General features: G+C 43.2%; 1 protein-coding gene across 1 annotated transcript in view; it reads right to left on the bottom strand.

Annotated features, from left to right (window-relative positions):
- Nucleotides 1-450: 450 nt before the first annotated feature.
- Nucleotides 451-17,575, bottom strand: part of adgrl1a (adhesion G protein-coupled receptor L1a) — a 92,596-nt gene continuing 75,471 nt past the window's right edge. Inside the window, exons 13-25 of the mRNA XM_067616488.1 lie at nucleotides 17,344-17,466; nucleotides 16,234-16,445; nucleotides 15,958-16,131; nucleotides 15,142-15,351; nucleotides 14,307-14,527; nucleotides 13,942-14,008; nucleotides 13,670-13,761; nucleotides 13,356-13,524; nucleotides 12,940-13,095; nucleotides 11,683-11,779; nucleotides 7,280-7,402; nucleotides 5,854-5,871; nucleotides 451-5,688 (exon numbers count right to left, since the gene is read on the bottom strand). Of these exons, the coding sequence (XP_067472589.1) occupies nucleotides 4,772-5,688; nucleotides 5,854-5,871; nucleotides 7,280-7,402; nucleotides 11,683-11,779; nucleotides 12,940-13,095; nucleotides 13,356-13,524; nucleotides 13,670-13,761; nucleotides 13,942-14,008; nucleotides 14,307-14,527; nucleotides 15,142-15,351; nucleotides 15,958-16,131; nucleotides 16,234-16,445; nucleotides 17,344-17,466 (2,579 nt within the window). The 3' untranslated portion in view covers nucleotides 451-4,771. The remainder of the gene's footprint in view (nucleotides 5,689-5,853; nucleotides 5,872-7,279; nucleotides 7,403-11,682; nucleotides 11,780-12,939; nucleotides 13,096-13,355; nucleotides 13,525-13,669; nucleotides 13,762-13,941; nucleotides 14,009-14,306; nucleotides 14,528-15,141; nucleotides 15,352-15,957; nucleotides 16,132-16,233; nucleotides 16,446-17,343; nucleotides 17,467-17,575) is intronic.

The following is a 17,575-nucleotide window of genomic DNA, read 5'->3' as shown; positions in this document are numbered from 1 at the left end:
AGATATGTTTGTTTTGGTTTTGGACCTGAGGGTCTCTTTGTAGAATGGGCCTTTCCAGGTTTAACATTTGGAGAACCCCATCCTCTCTTAGTCCTACCCTGTTCATCAAAAATGGCAGCTGCCCTGACTTAGTGGCACAGCTCCACATATACATATTCAACACAAAAGAGAAACAGCACAATCCTCATCATTGGTGTTTATGCCATACCCCTACATATTCTTAAAACTACTCTATATACTCTCTAAAAGTACTGTATAGTAGTCATGTGGACACGTAACAAGAGACCAATAACAAAATAGTACTACTTTATCATTGTTTACATTTGCGTTTTAAAAATCTCTATAGGAAAATCCAGTTGCATTTGTTAGCACTCTAAAAATCTCGCTTTAATTGGCTGATGAGGCAGTGGATTCTTTTTCACATTTTTTTTTTTTTTTTAAGGAAGCATCCATTAGACCAAACAACAAGCACGTCATCGTTCTCCCTCTACAAGCACATTTGTTTTATTCTGTGAACAAACTTGAGATCTGACATGCCAGCTTGATCAATTTTAACCGTAATGTGATAACCTTTGGACTACATACCACCAACAGAAAGCCATCTGAAATAAAGCAGCGCATTCATCTTCTTATCTCCAGATCCGACCCTGCACAGCCTCGTTGCAACCCCCTCCTCCTCCTCCTCCTCCTCCTCCTCACTGCATCCTCTCGCTCTCACTGCCTATAGCTATGAATTTGTGACATCTCTGCTGTCTCCCTCTTGGGCCAGTCTTTGCAGACATAATGACCCTCTACTGCCCTGCTGCTGGTGAACTCACACACCAGTATCCCATCCGCCCTCCTGGTGTGATCTAGGCCACACAAATCACAAATCAAAAATAAAAAAAAAAAGGTCTGTGTGTGAAAGGGTCAACTGCAAGTGAACAGACTGTCGGCCTGCTGGGACCTCTGCTGTCTAATGATAGACTGAACAATGCCACAGCTCACTCTCCACTGACACTAAGCTGCAGGGGTGAGACAGCACTGTGTCAAAGGTTGGGCATCCCACTTTTTAAACAACTTCCCACCAAACCGCTGGAGCACACGCGTCAGGCTTGCCACCGGCATGGAATGGGAATTGTGTCAACCATTTGCACACAAAGACGGAAAAAGAGAGCCGGAAAGAGAGTGAAGGCGAAAACACTGCAGTAAATTAGTACCCACGGTGTTATTATTGTAATCAGAGGTTTGGAGGGTTTTGAATGGTTGAGAAACTCCCGTTGTGTGAGCCTTCGTCCGACAGCGTGGGCCGCAGATGTTCTACTGTATAATCACTATCATTTACCACAGTACAGCACTCCTCTGTTTATTGAGATATTAATCTGGGATAAACAAAGCTTTTGACAAAACAAATTAACACTCTCAAAGAAGTGCTGCACTAATGGAGTCCATTGAGATTGATATTAAAATGCGGATGAGATGTGGGGTGTGAGGGGGTTGGGGGAGGGGAAAAAAAGGAGCTTGGAGGTGTTGGAAAAAGAGAAGCAGGCCCAAGGTGACGCACATTCCTCCCCTCGTGGGGAGTGTCAGGCTAAACAGTGTTTCTCCATGGGGCAGGTCCCAGCTGAGCACCGCAGATCAGCATCAGCACATTATGTCAAATACAATAAGGGAGGGATGGAGTTAATGGTGATGATGGTGAGAATGATGACCGTCTTATGTGAATTGTTTGATTTTCAGTCCTGCTTGTTAAAATACATTCAGTTGTCCTCGGTCGACTAGTGAGCACTGTCTCAGCACAGTGCTCCACCACTGAGCCATAAGATCCGTGCTTCACTTTGTCCAGCACTGCAGCAGAGCAGAATACATGTGCATATTGTCTTTTTTTCATTTGTAAACACAAACTCCCAGGTTCAGCTGCAAAATCCAAGTCATGTACCATCAAACCAGTATTGCACATGTTCCCCGTATGGCTCAAGTGATGATACCGGGGCCTTCTTTCTGAGCCTCACCGTGCTCTGCGGCCCATACAATGTTACTTACACAAGTTATTTGAATAACAGGAATAAATGGTGACAAATCCTTGTAATCCCTTCCCCTTGTCTGTCTTTAACCCTCTCTCTCTATCTCTCTCTCTTTCAGCCCCAGGAGCCACAGCTAAAAGCTGTCCTTTGGGTTCTTTTAGAAGTGGGACAGTCAGGCCCTAGCCAAATGTCACACTGCTGTGGATGCATCTATTTTCTGCTCACGTTCCATCCACACATCACACTCTTTTCGCTTGCCGCAGGTTTACGAGGGAGGCAGTCAGAACAAAAAAAAAAACAAAAAAAAAAAACGCCATGAATAAATCAATGTGAATAAACATTCAAAAAACATACATAAAACTGATAAATAAACCATAACAAATACCTATAAATAAATCGCAGAAGAAGGCAAACTCTCAGTTTTTTTTTAAAGGTCAGACAGATTGCAGCTGGATGAAAGGAGCCTCATGAGTGGCTCTCTCTTGACAGCTAATTTCTCAAATGTATCGCTTGCATAAGGTGGCATATTGGAAACATGTTCTTCCCGATCAGTCAACCCTGCTTGTCATTTTCATGGTATATGGTTATCTCATGTCTCCCGAGGCAGTCTGATTTCTCCTGTCCTCCTTGTACCTGAAGAGCAACTTCCATTTGACGTGGAAAACTAATGGCAGCTCTCTGAGATGAGTATCCCCCCTTGTATGACGTGCATTCAATTCACGTCACAAAAAATATAGCCTTTCAAATGCGTGTGCACTTACAAAAGTCTGGCGCATGGCAAGAACACACACACACACACACACATACACTGGACACTTAACACACAAACAAGCACTCTGACACATTCATACAGTCACACACACACATGCACACATGAAATGAATGAATTGTCACATTGGGCTCTGGAGTAATGCTGAAACTATCTTTAAGAAACAGCAAAATGCAATATTCTCTGATAGCAAAACAAATGTCATTATCATTCATGCTAAAAACCCATCTTAAAAGTAAGTAATCTGGTTATACCGGTATCTTCCAAATAATACAAGAACAAACCAAATCACTTTATGGATGCTGTCATTCACCCACAATGCTTTATCGTGCCTGTGAGGCACAGTATGACATTTGACAACATCTATCTCGCTTGCCCCACACCTCCCGCCCCTCGCTGCCGTAGGCAATTCCACCCTGGGAATGTCAAAGGTCAAATATTAACAACATGTAATGAATTATATTACATAAAAATTGTGCCAGGATTTTTTAGTTCCATTTTTAATTTGTATAAATAAAATCTACTACACATCATAAATTCTCTCACTCTCTCTCTCTCTCTCTGTCTCTCTCTCTCCATTGGATTTCACTGAATGGCACAGTGCTGGGGCACAGAAGAGCGAGAGAGCGAGAGATCAAGCAACAGGGGAGAGAGATAGAGTGTATCATTCAGGTCACAAACTCCAAAACATTTTATTTTTTTCTTTTGTTGGTTTGTTGCAGTACAAGAAGTCATTTCTCATAGTATTTGTTACTTTTTGTTGCTTTTGATCATCTGGTGTCTCTATTTACATAGTAGGAATAAAGTAGATTCATGTGTGGTTCCTATGTACACAGTTATACCAAATGGTCGACCAGTGCGTTTGCGACATTTACAGTCTTGCTTGTCACAACCACACACAGGAAACAAGTCCACTTCATCTGGCTAGGCTCTAACAGCAAAGTACAGGGGGGGAGGGAGCGACAGCGGTCCACACTCGCAGCCCCCAGAGGATGCAGATCCAAAGTCAACAAAATGAATACTCTCTCCAAAATGATAGCAAGGCAGTCATTTAACTTTTCAAATGCCTAAAGCAAACAACCAGAGAGAACAGTGGAGAGGATTGGCCAGTCATATGGGTGAAGGTTCTCCTGCTCTGGAGGGGTGATGCAGCGCCTCCACCTCTACTCCACTTCTGTACATAGTCGTCGATTCACAGCAAGAGAAAATGAAGGCAACTACACTTAATCAGCTTCCACTGCCTGCTTGGAACAAAAGCTCTCGCTCCCTTTTACTTAGATGGAGTACTGTTTTCACTTTTGATGTTCAGTAATGAGCACTTCTGGATAAGTGAGTGTATGCATGTGTGTGTACGTGTGTGTGAGTGCGTGTTTGCCTTGTGAATGTTCTAGTTTCTGTTCTGGCTCAATAAAAGATATTTTTGGCAACAATGAAGAGCTTTCTTTGAGACATTTTTTAGGTTATAATAGTGTACTATATTCCCTGTCTCCACAGCTAAGTACTCCTATCAAATGATGACTCAAAAAAGACCTATGGATGGTACGAAAGAGAAATGAGATAAAATATAAAATGATATTCCCATCTCCGGAGGCAGGTCTGAAGAGAAATTACATAAAAAACTTTAACAAAGTTTAAAAGTTTTGAAATATCTGAAGGTAAAGGGGGTGGATCGGTACATTCAGAGTGCTGGACTTGGCCTTAAAGTACCAAAGGAACTGGGGAGGACTCAGGTTGGAGAAAGTGGATGAATGCTCTGCAGGAAAACCCCCATCACTCATCTCCATAAGATGGGGGAAGGTCAAAGATAAAGGCTGCTTCTGCAGAGTCAGCCACAACTCCCCCTGAAGGTCACTCTGTTTGCTCATCTGTTAGTTAAATAAAAGTCAAGAGAAAGAAAGGCAACCAAACAAGCAGAAAGTGGAGAGACGTGAGAACGAGATGGGCTAGGAGGCGACAATGGCCATCACATTAGTCCCCAACTTCTTCCTTCAGGCTCCAGTCACAGGCTGGTGACCAGTTGCATTTGTCCGTCTCCCTCGTTGTGGGCAGGCTCCTGAGCCTGGTGTCCCTCCCCACTCGGTCTCCGGGGTGGGGCCTGGTAGAAGGTCTGCATGGGGGCCCCACGAGAGCCCAGGGCAGGCCTTCCGGAGCTGTAGTACAGCTCCTCAGGGGGCTGGGCCGAGCGGGGCACCACCTCCAGGGGCTCAGGACTGCTGTCAGGGTAGGGTGAGTCTCGCAGGTTGGTGATGCTGGTGTACAGGGAGTCACGGGCCGGGGAGTCAGGCGCTCTGTTGCCTCCCTGCCCGCCAGCACTCTGGCCACTGTGGCCGCTGTGGCCCAGGCTCTCAGTGAGGTCAGCCGTATAGCTCTCTGACTCCTCTGGATCGCTCTGGTAGAGGACTGACTGGGCACGTTGCAATAGCAGGGGCTCCTCCAGAGCTTTATAAAGCAGCTCCACATCCTGCGGGGTGCGCTGCCGCCCGTCTCTCAGAAAGTCCTCTTCTTCATCCATGCTTATTGACGGCTCTGGCCCAGTCCCCGTTGTGCCCCCTCCAACTCCAACATGAGGACGTCCCCTGGCCAGGCTGCCACACACCCTGTCCCCTACATCACCTCCTCCACTTCCTCCTCCAACACCACCTCTCAGGTTGTTGTGCACAAGCTCAGAGATGATCATCTTTTCAAAGGCTGCGGCATCAGAGAGGTTTCGTCGGATGCCACCGCCTACCAGGGCCTCTGAGCCGCGGGGATTGAGGAGGGGCGGGGGACTGTCTTCACCCCCGCCACCTAGGAAATCACAGCTGCCCCCGCCTCCACCCCCTGGGCCACTGCGCAGGGAGTAGCTGTTGTTGAAGTTACCGTTCAGCGGCAGGGTTTCCATCCCACAGGGGTCGCGGACTTTAGATAACGTGCTCTCTGGACCCAAACACAAACATAAGAGAGACAGAGAGCAGAGAATTTCAGCGTTATTATCATACAGTAAGATTCAAATGTCAGTAAGAGAAGAAGAACAAATATCAGATGGTAAAATTTAAGCTGGAGTAGTTTACAGTGATGTGAACTGACGTGAAGTACGCTTACTTGGGTCACGGAAGGTTCCTGTGCATCCAAGAGAAAGTCATGTGGAGTGAATAAAATGAAAGACACAAGTCAGTAAGTGTCCTTTAATGATGCAACATTAACTTGATGTATTCGTTTTTAAGGAATTTTAAATAGGACCCATTAATGGAATAAAAATCCATCTGCCCCTTCAGCCTTTTCTCTGTCTCTTTCACACTCTCACGTCCAACCTCCAAACTCTTACCGCAAACACAAACATACGCACAGTCACATTAACTCTGATTTATGCAGACTTAGTGTTGCCACAGAAGATACATCGGATATTTATTTACTACTGTCAGTGACACCTGGATACATACATAATTCATACAAAACCCAGTAAAGTATAGCAGTAATGTTTATTTCACGACTTGCCTTCAACACACCAAAGATGTGCTTTTTCTCTTAAATTACCATCACAGAGCAGAGCAAACACCGCAGCCGCCCAAAAAGTGAGAGGCATGTTCAATATTAAAATTTAATGTGTAGTATGACTTTAATCAACGTTCTTCTTCGGTGGTGGTGTGGGTAATTAGACATTCTAATGAAGTGCCCTACTTCCTCTCCCACTTTCTTCTAAAAATGTCTTGGCTGCCAGGCCTGTGGCCATCAGGCTTGACGTATTGTGCGGAGAGGCTTTAAAATATTTAACAGAATCGCCGCCTCAAATTTCAGTCCTCAGACACAAGGCCTGATACTCTGCGGGTACGTACTCTGCCAGCGACCAGCCACACACGTACATGGTACTGTTGTTGAGCAATTACAAGAACATGTCTAATTTAGCAGTTATGGCATCAAATGAGTAGACTGGGAATGCAGCAATGCAGCATTGCAATAAAATATCAGGCTGTTTAAAGAGTCCCACTCTGAGATAGAAGCAAGCACACACACACACAAACACACACACACACACACACACAGGCACTTACAGTGAGCACTCACACCTGACTGACCTACATCCAGATGGACTGTCCCTGGCCACTGAGCTGCCTGATACCTTTCTACGGCCGTCATGATTTAAGCTGACTATTTTTCTCTGCTTGGCAACAGGAAAGCTGTCCTCAAGATTTCTGGCAGACACAGCTGTACCTAAACTTCTAATCAATTTGTGGCTGTTCTCATGAAGATTCAAGATCTGACCAGATGGCTGGTTAGGCTGTAGGCACTGTTTGGCTCTGTTCTGCTCAGCCTAGTGAATCAGTCTGACAGCTACATAGTCTGAAAAAAACGACACACAAACAGGCACACACACGCACACATGTGAACACTCAAAACACAGCAGTGAGTGTGTGTATACCATGTCAAACTACTGACAGAGCAACAGACGATAAGACAGGAAGCTGAGCACATAATACACACACACTGACAGGACTGTACACACAGACTGGCGCGTTCATGAAAAGCTAACCAGTAGAGTTGAAGACTCCAGGTGAGGGCGGGGTGAAGCTCTCAGCCAGCAGAGTGTTGTAAGGAGAGGTACCAGTGCGAGTCTGTAACACCGGGTTCGTCAGGAGATGGTTGCCCATGGTTGCTGCAACACACAAACATTCAAAAAATGTATATTACTATTATCATAAATATCAATCAATCAATCAATCAATTTTTATTTATATAGCGCCATATCACAACAGAAGTCATCTCAAGGCACTTTTCACATAGAGCAGGTCAAGACCGTACTCTTATACTCTTAAATAAGCTCCTATCTTTGCTTCAAATGTAAGCAGAGAAAACGCAAGCAAAAACACTGCAAACAATAGGTGTAAGACTCAGTAATGACATCTGGAATCATAAAAATATTTAGTGTTTATTGAAATAAAGATTAAGACCCTCTTTATTGTCATTTGGCAGCACTCACATATATAGAAACAAAATTTATCCTCTGCATTTGACCCATATTATACAGTAGGAGCAGTGGGCAGCCACGGTGCAGTGCCCGCGGTGCAACTCCAGTTCTTTTGCCAGTGGTCAACTCTAACATACATTTCTTTGATAATGGAAGGAAACCAGAGCACCCAGCGGAAACCCACACAAACACGGGGAGCACATGCAAACTTCACACAGAGAAGACCTGGGGCGGCCGGGGTTCGAACCCAGGACAATTCTTGCTGTGAGGCAACAGTGCTAACCACCACAGAGCCACCATGATTATTCAGATGGGGTTATTTTTGTTATGCCTGTGCTTTATGGAGTAATGCATTTCACAGTGCTGCTGGTTGTAACCTTTGAGTAAAAATACAATTGCAGGGGAAAGGTACTGTTTGGAGCATTCTTTTTTTTTTTTCTTTTGGCCACTGACAATGTAGTCGGAGGGGGAGAACAGTAATGCATGCCATTATGTAGTCTAGGGGTGCAACCATTGAAACAGTTAATTTCACAGTGAAATGTGAATGCCACTACAAGACAAATATAATTCAAAGAAATGGCACACTGAGAATGTTGTATAATGCCCATGTATGGCTCGAGCCTGAGGCAACTCGAACAGAAATGCCATGAAATTAAAAATAGGACAGCATGACGGAGAGTAGTCCAAGGCTAAGTGCAACCTTCAGGTCTCACGCCTACCGTTCATCACATAGCAAGGGAGCAGGGAATTGTAAAAAATAAAATAAAATATGCACTCACACACAGCTATTTATTTGTCATTTTCCCTCCTCTTATACTTCCCGTCTATCTTTCTGGCATGCCACACAAACCCCTCTCCCTCCATTCTCTGGCTTGTTCTGCTGTGTGGATTCAACCACATTTTCTCAGTTTCTCATGCCAGAATTTTTTTTTTTCCGACAGGCAAACACCACCAAATTAGTTAGGATTAGTTGTTCGTGTGTACCTCATAGGAATATCCTGTAGAAAATTAAAGGAACTAGCTCTAAGTGGGGAGAGAAAGTAGGGCAAGGGGAGTCATGGGAGGCTGTGTGTGTGTGTGTGTGTGTGTGTACTGCGAGCCTCGTCTCCTGGACACATTACTATTGTCAGGAAGAGATTGCAGTTCATAAAGAAGTGAAGTGGAGAAATCAAAGAGATTCCAGATGCCAGTGATAACAACACAGCCTCTCTCCTTTAGATTTGGCCTCCTTAATTACTCCTCCATGATAGCACCTCTCTCCCTATCTCTCTTTTCCTCTCTCTCCCTCTTGCGCTCCCCTTTGTCTTTCACTTTCTGCCAACTGACAAACTTTTCTCAGAGGCACAGAAAATAAAGGCTTCACAGCACAGTTGTTTGTGTTTGACAGCGCACCATGGAATGATCCACAATGTGCGTCTCCTCCAGGCCTGGTGATTGCTCTATCGTGACGAGGCCCCGGAAACCGACCCGCCCGCCCGACCACACACACACGCACGCACGCACACACCTCTCATCCATCTAGCTCACTCGTAGCACCCCTCTTCCTCACCCCCTGCCTTGCTCCTGTCACTCTCCTCAATTAGAATAATTACCCCCTGTTCGCTCACACGCTAATCAGTTCATTAAAAACAAAATGGATGAAATTAGCATAGAGAGTGACGGCTGATTTAGCAACTGCCTCTGTGTCATCATCAACATCCCCCCCGCCCACCCCCCAATCTGCAACCTGAGCCAACCTTGATCGTCTCGGTGTCACTGACGCCACCAGTTGCTGAGGCTGAGACAATCAGTGACTCCACACACATTATTCACTTCTTTTTCTCTTAAATTACTGCTAGTGCCCTGCAAAGAGGACATGGGATTTGATTGATCTCACGCAACTATAAAAGGCTGAGAGGACAGAGTTCAAACTAGGGCTGGGAACCACAGGCTTTCTCATGATACAGTGCTATCACAAAATTTCGCTATAATGATGGTTTGAAAACACATGCGTCTCTGTGATACACAATATATTGCAAGACAGTCATCTACATTTCTGTGTAACTTACGTGAAAACTAAACAAATAAATATCATATATATATATATATATATATACATATACATATATATATTGACAAAGCAGGAATCTTATAAAAGAAAGGAATTATGTCTGTTTTGGCAATATGTACATGAGCTGGATTTTCAATAATTTATTGCAAAAGACCATGACACAATATATGATATTGTCTGATTTTTTGGTCTAGTCTTTGTTCAAATCATAGAAATCACAAAATAAAATGAATAAATAAAGCAAAGACAGATTATTGAGGTTTGTTTGTTTCTCTGAGCCTTATAACATCACCAGTGGAGTGCCTCATGGCCGTGTACTGGGCCCTATACTCTTTTTGCTTATTATTAATGACATGAAAGTAGCCAGCAACAGTTCTTTGTCATTTTACGCAGACAATTCAACTATCCTGGTGTCTCATAGGGATAAAGAGAAGATACAGGAAATATTAGTTGATTATTAAATAAAATAGGAAATCAAATCGGAAAAAGGCTTCTTGTACGCTTAGGTAAGACTAGGTCTTTTTTGGAATGAGAGTTAGGCTAAGGAAGGACTCTGACCTGGACATTAAGATTGATGCAGTGTTAGTAATTTCAAAATGCTGCTATGGCCTAAAGGTAAATGTCAGATAAAGGCAAACATACTGAAAAGAGGCTGAAATTATTAGCCTCCTGTCTGATCCAATGTTATTTTGACACTGCTGTTAGTTCATGGCAGTGGGCCCTTATAGACAGCTTTCAAAGCTTTCAAACGGAAACTTCAAGAAACACAAAATAAACTGGTGAGAGTCATCCTTGGCATGGAATAATCTACCTACTTTAATTGAGGAGCAGCCAAACCCTCCATACTTTAAAGCACAGGCTAAACAATGGCTGCCATTATAATAGAATGAGAACATCTTAATGTGGTTTCATAATCTAAACTTGAATTCACTCATATTTACATCTCTAACTATCTGTATTTTATGATGTGATTTCCTTTGTAAATGAAGTGTCTTTGATAATTTTTACTTTTGAAACAATTTTATCAATTGTTTCAGCCCTAACTTCTAAGATATTTTTATGTCAGACACTGAATGCCTATCTCTGTCTTGATAAAAGTTGGAGGACTGTGTAAACACCAGGAACGATGGAAAAATGTCCAGTATATTATTGTTCTATTGCTGACAAAGCCTACAATTTTTTTTAATAAATATATTAGAATGTGGTCAATAAACCAAAACCAAAAAACTCTTTCTTCTTTTCACTGCAAATGGCTGCATATTATAACTGTTTCTGATGGTTATGGAGTCGATAAAGGATTATTCTTTAATAAAAGTGATCCAAGATGTGTTCAAGTGTATTATTTTTCTTAAATAAAATTATTATTATTGACTTTAAACCATTAAAAATTAGAAATACACTTAAACCTTCATAATTACAAAAATGGGAGTTTATTGCGTAGGTTTTTGGCAGGAACATTAACTCAGTAACGCCAACTACACACCTACACACACATTCACATAACAGATATGTTATGTGAGTGTGAGCGGTCAAGCCAGATACATTTCTGCTGTTGGTAAGTGCTTTCACTGACCAGTGGCCGTCATTGCACTATGAACTGAAACCCACCACCCACCAAGTTGCCCTCACTCCATGTTATTCAATTTAAGATATTGCTGCTACTAACTGCTGTCCACTGGATGCAAGACAAGCTGGATCATTGATTAACTTTAATACACAAGGCATGTGAACATACATTACCGTCATATGTGCACATTTAACACTTGTTATAGCGTGGCTCTGTTCACTCTAGTCCCATACTTTGTGCATGTCAGTAGTTAATGTCTATATGTGTGTTAGAATCTATGTGTTTGTGTGCATTTAAGCGTGCATTAACTCAACAGAGGGGAAGCAGAGCAGCAACAGAGGGAGGGCTCACCACGGTTGAGTGTCGGGGTGCTGTTGATATCTCCCGCCATGAAAGAAGATTCCGTCTGCTTCCGAACCGTGTCGTTCCACATCCTGCGGATCCGACTCTGGAAGAAGGAGCAGAGCGCAGTGAGTGGCAGCAAACAGACAACACGTTAAATATAGAAACGCGGTGGGTAGACTTTGTAACTCAGTGGGGCTGCTGTAATCAAAACTGCAGGGCTCGTTCTAATCCACAAAGAACAATAGGCAAACACGGCAGACAAAGAGATTGAGGCGTCGAGTAAAGAGGCACACAGCTATGTCATGTTATCATGAGGGGCACTAATAAACTCGAGATGTGTAAGACATGATTGCAGTGGCTGATACAATTGTTCTTTGGAAGCGTCTTATTACATTGTGGGGAAGCTTGTTTGTTGACTGTGAGAAACAACTGTCAGTGTGTGTATGTCTCTGTGCCATTGCACATATGCCAGCACGTACAGTATTTCTGGATATCTCGTACAGTGTCTGTGTCTATATATAGCACGTGGAGTTCAAAGGATATCTTTATTAATTAGTTAATTAAGCACAGGGCTGCCAGTAATGGATAGACGCGTGGCAAAGTAAAATTTTCCCAACAGAGGACGTTGGCTGATTAGACCAGATTTGTAATAGAGGTGTTTAATCAGCAGATTATATATCACAATGTAAAATACTTTGATACTGCTTCTTAACTGAGAACAAAATGTAATGTAATGTACAGTGTTTATTATTGGAAAGTGAGAACAACGTGACTGTGGGATGAGAAGTTAGGTAAGTAAGTGAATTTGAGTTGTTCACAAAGTAATCGGTGAGTCATTGGTATTGATCAGCAATCAAACCTCCGCAGATACACTCATTTTGTACTTCAGAATCTTACATAACAGACCTTTTTAAACAAGGTGAAAAAAAATGGGTGAGAAAATTTCCCTTGTTTCCAAAGCAATTTATTCTGTTTTGACACCATTTTTGGCAGAGTTGTAAAATAAATCAGATACTATCAAGAAAGTCATTTTATTCAAGAAAATTGATTTTTCGTTTCATTCTACTGAAACAAGCTGATTTCCACTGAAAACAAGTAAAATCATCTTTCTGCACAGGCAGATTTACTTTTCATTTGTTCTCAGAAAAAACATGATTTTAAAACCCAACAGTAGCCTTATTGATGTGTAGAGATGAACAAACAGGTGTGCATGCTGCTTTGTGTGTGCCTTCATTTATGTGTGTGGGTCTGTCTTGCCTGCACCTGTCTGTGGGCCGCTGCGTGGCGAGCTTGGCTGCCACTGTAGTAGCGGTTGTTGGCACGCAGACCCGAGTTCTTCAGGGAGCCGTGGGAGCTGGTGGTGGAGGTGCGGCTGCAGCAGTAGGAGTGACGCAGACACTTACTGTACTCCTTATGGACCTGTGAAAAAATAACACCACCGGCACAGCAGGCAGGTTTTAAAGCCACTCGTAAACACAAACACTTAGTTTCAATAACCTGGACCCAATGTGTAGCAACAGAGGTTTTTAACAGAATGCTATAGCAAAATGTACTTTTTTGCAATTACTCTATATGCTGAACACATATGCTGCCTTTTATTCATTGATCAATCTTAACGATATTTCATCTGCTTATTCACAATAATATCCATAACTCTAACATTATTCTTGCATTGTTACCTTCTTCTGTAGGGCACAGTGGAAGATGAAGATGAACATGCCCTGGAAGGCATTGAAGGTGGTGAAAAGGTAGGCCATAATTACTGTGTTTTCATTGATAAAGAGGAGACCAAAGGCCCACGTCAGCCCCAGCAGGAACAGCAGGGCAATGGCCCCCAGAGCCCATGACCTGGTGGAAGTGGACAAGGGAAAATAATTTAATTTTAATTGACATGATATACAGGAAACCCAAATCAAATTAGAAATTCATCTGCCATTGTAGTCTGTCATTATTTTATTTTTTCAATGTAAAAATAAATACTAAGTGAACTCACTTAATGTTATCCAGGCGGCTGGAGTCAGGTTTGAGTGCTGAAGAGTTGCGTATCATCTTGTGTAAAGTGATCATGAGGAAAATGAGGTTGAGCTAAGGAAAGAAGATAGGGAGAATCAAATAAATGTGCAGTGAACCATATAGTCTATTCTAAAGTACTGACTTTGCATTGTTAATAACCTCACAAAGGAAGCATGGTAAAATACTTTTGGTTTGACTGCATGATATCAAAATATTGAGGGGAATAATACTGTCTGACACTAAAGCTAATACCATAATAACAAATGAAACGGGTCCAATGAAGCTCCAGATGAAGTAGTTATCCACTCGCAGCCAGCATCTGGAGTGGCAGAGAGGAGAAGAGAGAGTTACAAACAACTGAGCTCAAACACACTCAGACATGTGCACGCACACACACAAAAGAATACAGGCAAGCATGCACACACAATTTCCCTGTCTCAGCGGATTATCTTATGAAGGCTAATCATCAGGCTTTGGCTAAGTGTGTTCAGAAAAGCCAGTCCGCGGGGAGGTGCAAGAGCCGTTCACACAGCACTGCATATTACATTTCCAGCTGGGGGAATAGCATAATCCTACTTCGCAATCTGCAGGTGCAAAAGGCCTGTCTTCACACGTACGCTTTCTTGGTCCCATAGCTCCTGTAGTCTATGGCCGCGGAGATGCCCACCACCAGTGCGGGGAAGCAGTAGCCGCACAGATAGTAGTACTTTTTGCGGGAGTACTCGCTCTCAAAGACCTCCACCAGCATGAGATAGAGTTGCACACCCTCCAGACACATCCAGGAGAAGGCAGCCAAGAAGAAGAAATGCAGAAGGCCAGCAAAGATGGGACAGGCAATCTGAGGATAGCAGCCAGGGAGAGAGTAGAGAGAGAAGAACAAGAGGAGGAAGGGAAATATTAAGATGAAGGAGCAGAAACAGTTAAGATCAAGGCATATACCTGAGTGAAAAACAGGAGAGGACAGAACAGAATTACTATCAGGTAGTAGTTTCAGACATTAATAGAGGAAAAATGAAAAACTGCCCCCCTGAGTGACTGGCTCTGTGCATATAATTTAGTGGTAATTAAATACTAATTAAATTAAATACTAATTTTGTTATAGAGTAACGTATGTAATCACAAACACAATGCCTCAATTTCAGTAAAAAGTTCACAGTCACCACTCAATACAAACATTGTGTATTGCTGTAACTCCCTATTTCATGTTCAAGCAAAAACTTAAGCCGACCCTATGAGTCATTAGACGTGTCAGCTGAGTTTTAAAGGAGGGATGTACTGAAAAATTTTGGGGATATAATGCTAAAGTAATGAGTAATTACTACACTTTTTTAAGAGAGCAGTAAAAATCTGTTTCAATACCTTTTCAAGAAAACAAGCCTAAACCTATTCATGAGCAAGATCCTATACAACACCCTTCGAAGGTATCGGGCTAACGTGTTGCTACAAACTCACATGGTAATCTGTCTTGTCGATGCCGATGAGGAAGAGCAGCTCGGCAATGAAGAGGTTGATGCAGAGGTTCTTGTGGATGGTGTTGCGGTCGGTCTGCAGGCCCCGCAGGAAGCAGAAAGTGGAGATACAGATGGCTAGACACACTAGCGAGATGACTATCCCCACCCAGGTGATCACAAATAGGATCAGTTCGTGCATTCGCCCCTGGTACTGAGGTCCAGGTGGTGTGGTGGGTAAACAAAATAAGGGGGTCGAGAATGTGGGGGAAAAAAAGAGGGGGCAAAGAGAGGGCAGAGGGACGTAGAAACACAGCAGAGTCAGACAAACAGAGGAAGTGAAAATATAGAACAAAGTGTTTGGAAGACAGCGGGATGAGATATGAGGAGTAAGGAGACAGATATGAGAACAGTGGATGGAAGAAACAATAGGGGGGTAGATAGACAGAACAAGGGGGAGGGGAGAAAAAGACCAAAATTGCTTTATTTAATATTTGTAAATATATGCAAGGAGCTAAAGTGTAGAGACAAGAGAAAAGATGTCCTGAAAAAAAATACATGACATTCAAATTCATGTGAATGTCAGCTAGAAGTAGCAGGACATGAATTTGTAAGCATGTGCCTCCCTGAATGTCGGAGTGAAATAAGGGAAAATTCAAAACAAAGAGCTTGTCAGCCTTGAGAGGGTACATTAATGTGCATGTGTGTGAGGGTGTGTGACTGAGAGTGAGCGAACGCTATTACTCGCACGAATTAATGTCTGCATAAATTACTCGCCTTCCATTTTAACCATGTGTCTGCCACGCCCTTGTTTACTTACATCGGGTTCGTGGTGAGCCATGAGCACGGCGAAGTTAGTGAGGTGGCTGCAGGAGCAGGTGGTGTGCGTATTGTTGGTGTCCAGCAGCCTGCAGCCCTGCGACGACCACTGGCCTGTCATGGAGCGTTCGGAGTAATTCCAGAAGGAGCAATTTGGAGTGTAATAATTCTCCAACTGCAGAAAAAGAAAAAACAAAGAGAGAAATAATGGCAAATGTTGATGACGGTTTATGTGTCAGGATGTAAATTAAGCATGATAAGGATTAAATTAGGCCACCTGTAGATGTTTGAGTGTGAAGACCACCGGCTCGGTGAGAAACACTCTGCTGGACTCTTTATTGATGGAGGCAGCGATTACATGGGAATTAACCGCCAGGCGCTTCCGGTCATGGCTTGACCCAGCCTCCACTTCCATCTTCACTGTGGCGTTCTCAGTGGACAGGAAGGATCCCAAGTTTTTATACAGAATGAACACCACCTTGACTTGTCCTGCATGACAGCGAAGAGAAACAGAATAAAAGAGAGACAACGGGAGAGGAAAAGTAAAAGAAAAAAAGCATGTTAAATGAAAAAGGAGATACAACTAAAACAATAGAAGGAGGGAGGAGGAGGAGAAGGGAGAGGAAAGAGAAAAAAAAAAAGACCAAATACAGAAATGGGGGCATAATATGGTAATAGCAGTGAGAGTGACAGAGATAGAGAGTGGGGAGTGACAGGGTGAGCGAGAGGGAGACAGAGAGAGAGAGTTAGTGAAGGTTAGAATGATGGTAAGGACCGTTTCATTTTGACTGGTGGAAGAGAGCGAGATTTAATGTGGAGGGCAATGGAACATTCATCCCTCAAGCATTCACAGATCTCTTATTATTCCATATGAATATTTCATGTGCGTTTGTTTCAATCATTCTAATCTCGTTCCCACTGCAGAGCCGAGCGGAGACAGAAAACAGAAAAGGGTTGGGGATGAGGGCCACGGAGGGAGGAGGGGAACGACGGAGAGGGGGATGACAGAGTGGGGGGGTTGGAAACCAGAGAGATGAGAGAAGGGGATAAGATGGAGGAGAGACGGAGCGAGGGAATGGAATGGGGAAGAGAGAAGAGAGGGAGTGCTGAGATTGCTCTGTCAGACTGGGGCCGATTGTAATCTACACGCCTCCCCAGCTATTCTATTAAGACTGCTGTTAAGAAACCATCAAGAAAAGAAATTGTCTCAGCGCTTTTGTTAATCTGATTAGCCTATTATTATGAACCAATAACGTAGTCAACTGCATGCAGACTGTTTTAAGCTCGCATGAAAATGCAAATGGAAACATAAGAGAGTGGGATGCACAGGACAGTACAATTTTTCAGTTGTAGGGCTGAAGGGTGGGGTGGGGTAAGGGTTGCTGACCGTTGCGACTGTACTGTTTGATAGTGGAGGCTGAAAGTTGAATGGTGCTGTCGCTGGCGTAGTTCTGTGGGAAGGACAAGTCCTGCAGGTCCATCTCTGTGTTTAGAACATGCACCTCGAGATCTGATGGTGGAAACAAACATTTTATTAACTCCTCTGCGCTGTCAGAGATGTAATAAACAGCCAAACTTCACTTTATTCATAAGTGCACCCACAATTAACACGTTTTCTT

This window comes from Thunnus thynnus, chromosome 17, assembly GCF_963924715.1.
Source record: "Thunnus thynnus chromosome 17, fThuThy2.1, whole genome shotgun sequence".
In the NCBI taxonomy this organism is placed as follows: Eukaryota; Metazoa; Chordata; class Actinopteri; order Scombriformes; family Scombridae; genus Thunnus; species Thunnus thynnus.
This window is presented reverse-complemented; position numbering and strand designations above follow the sequence as displayed.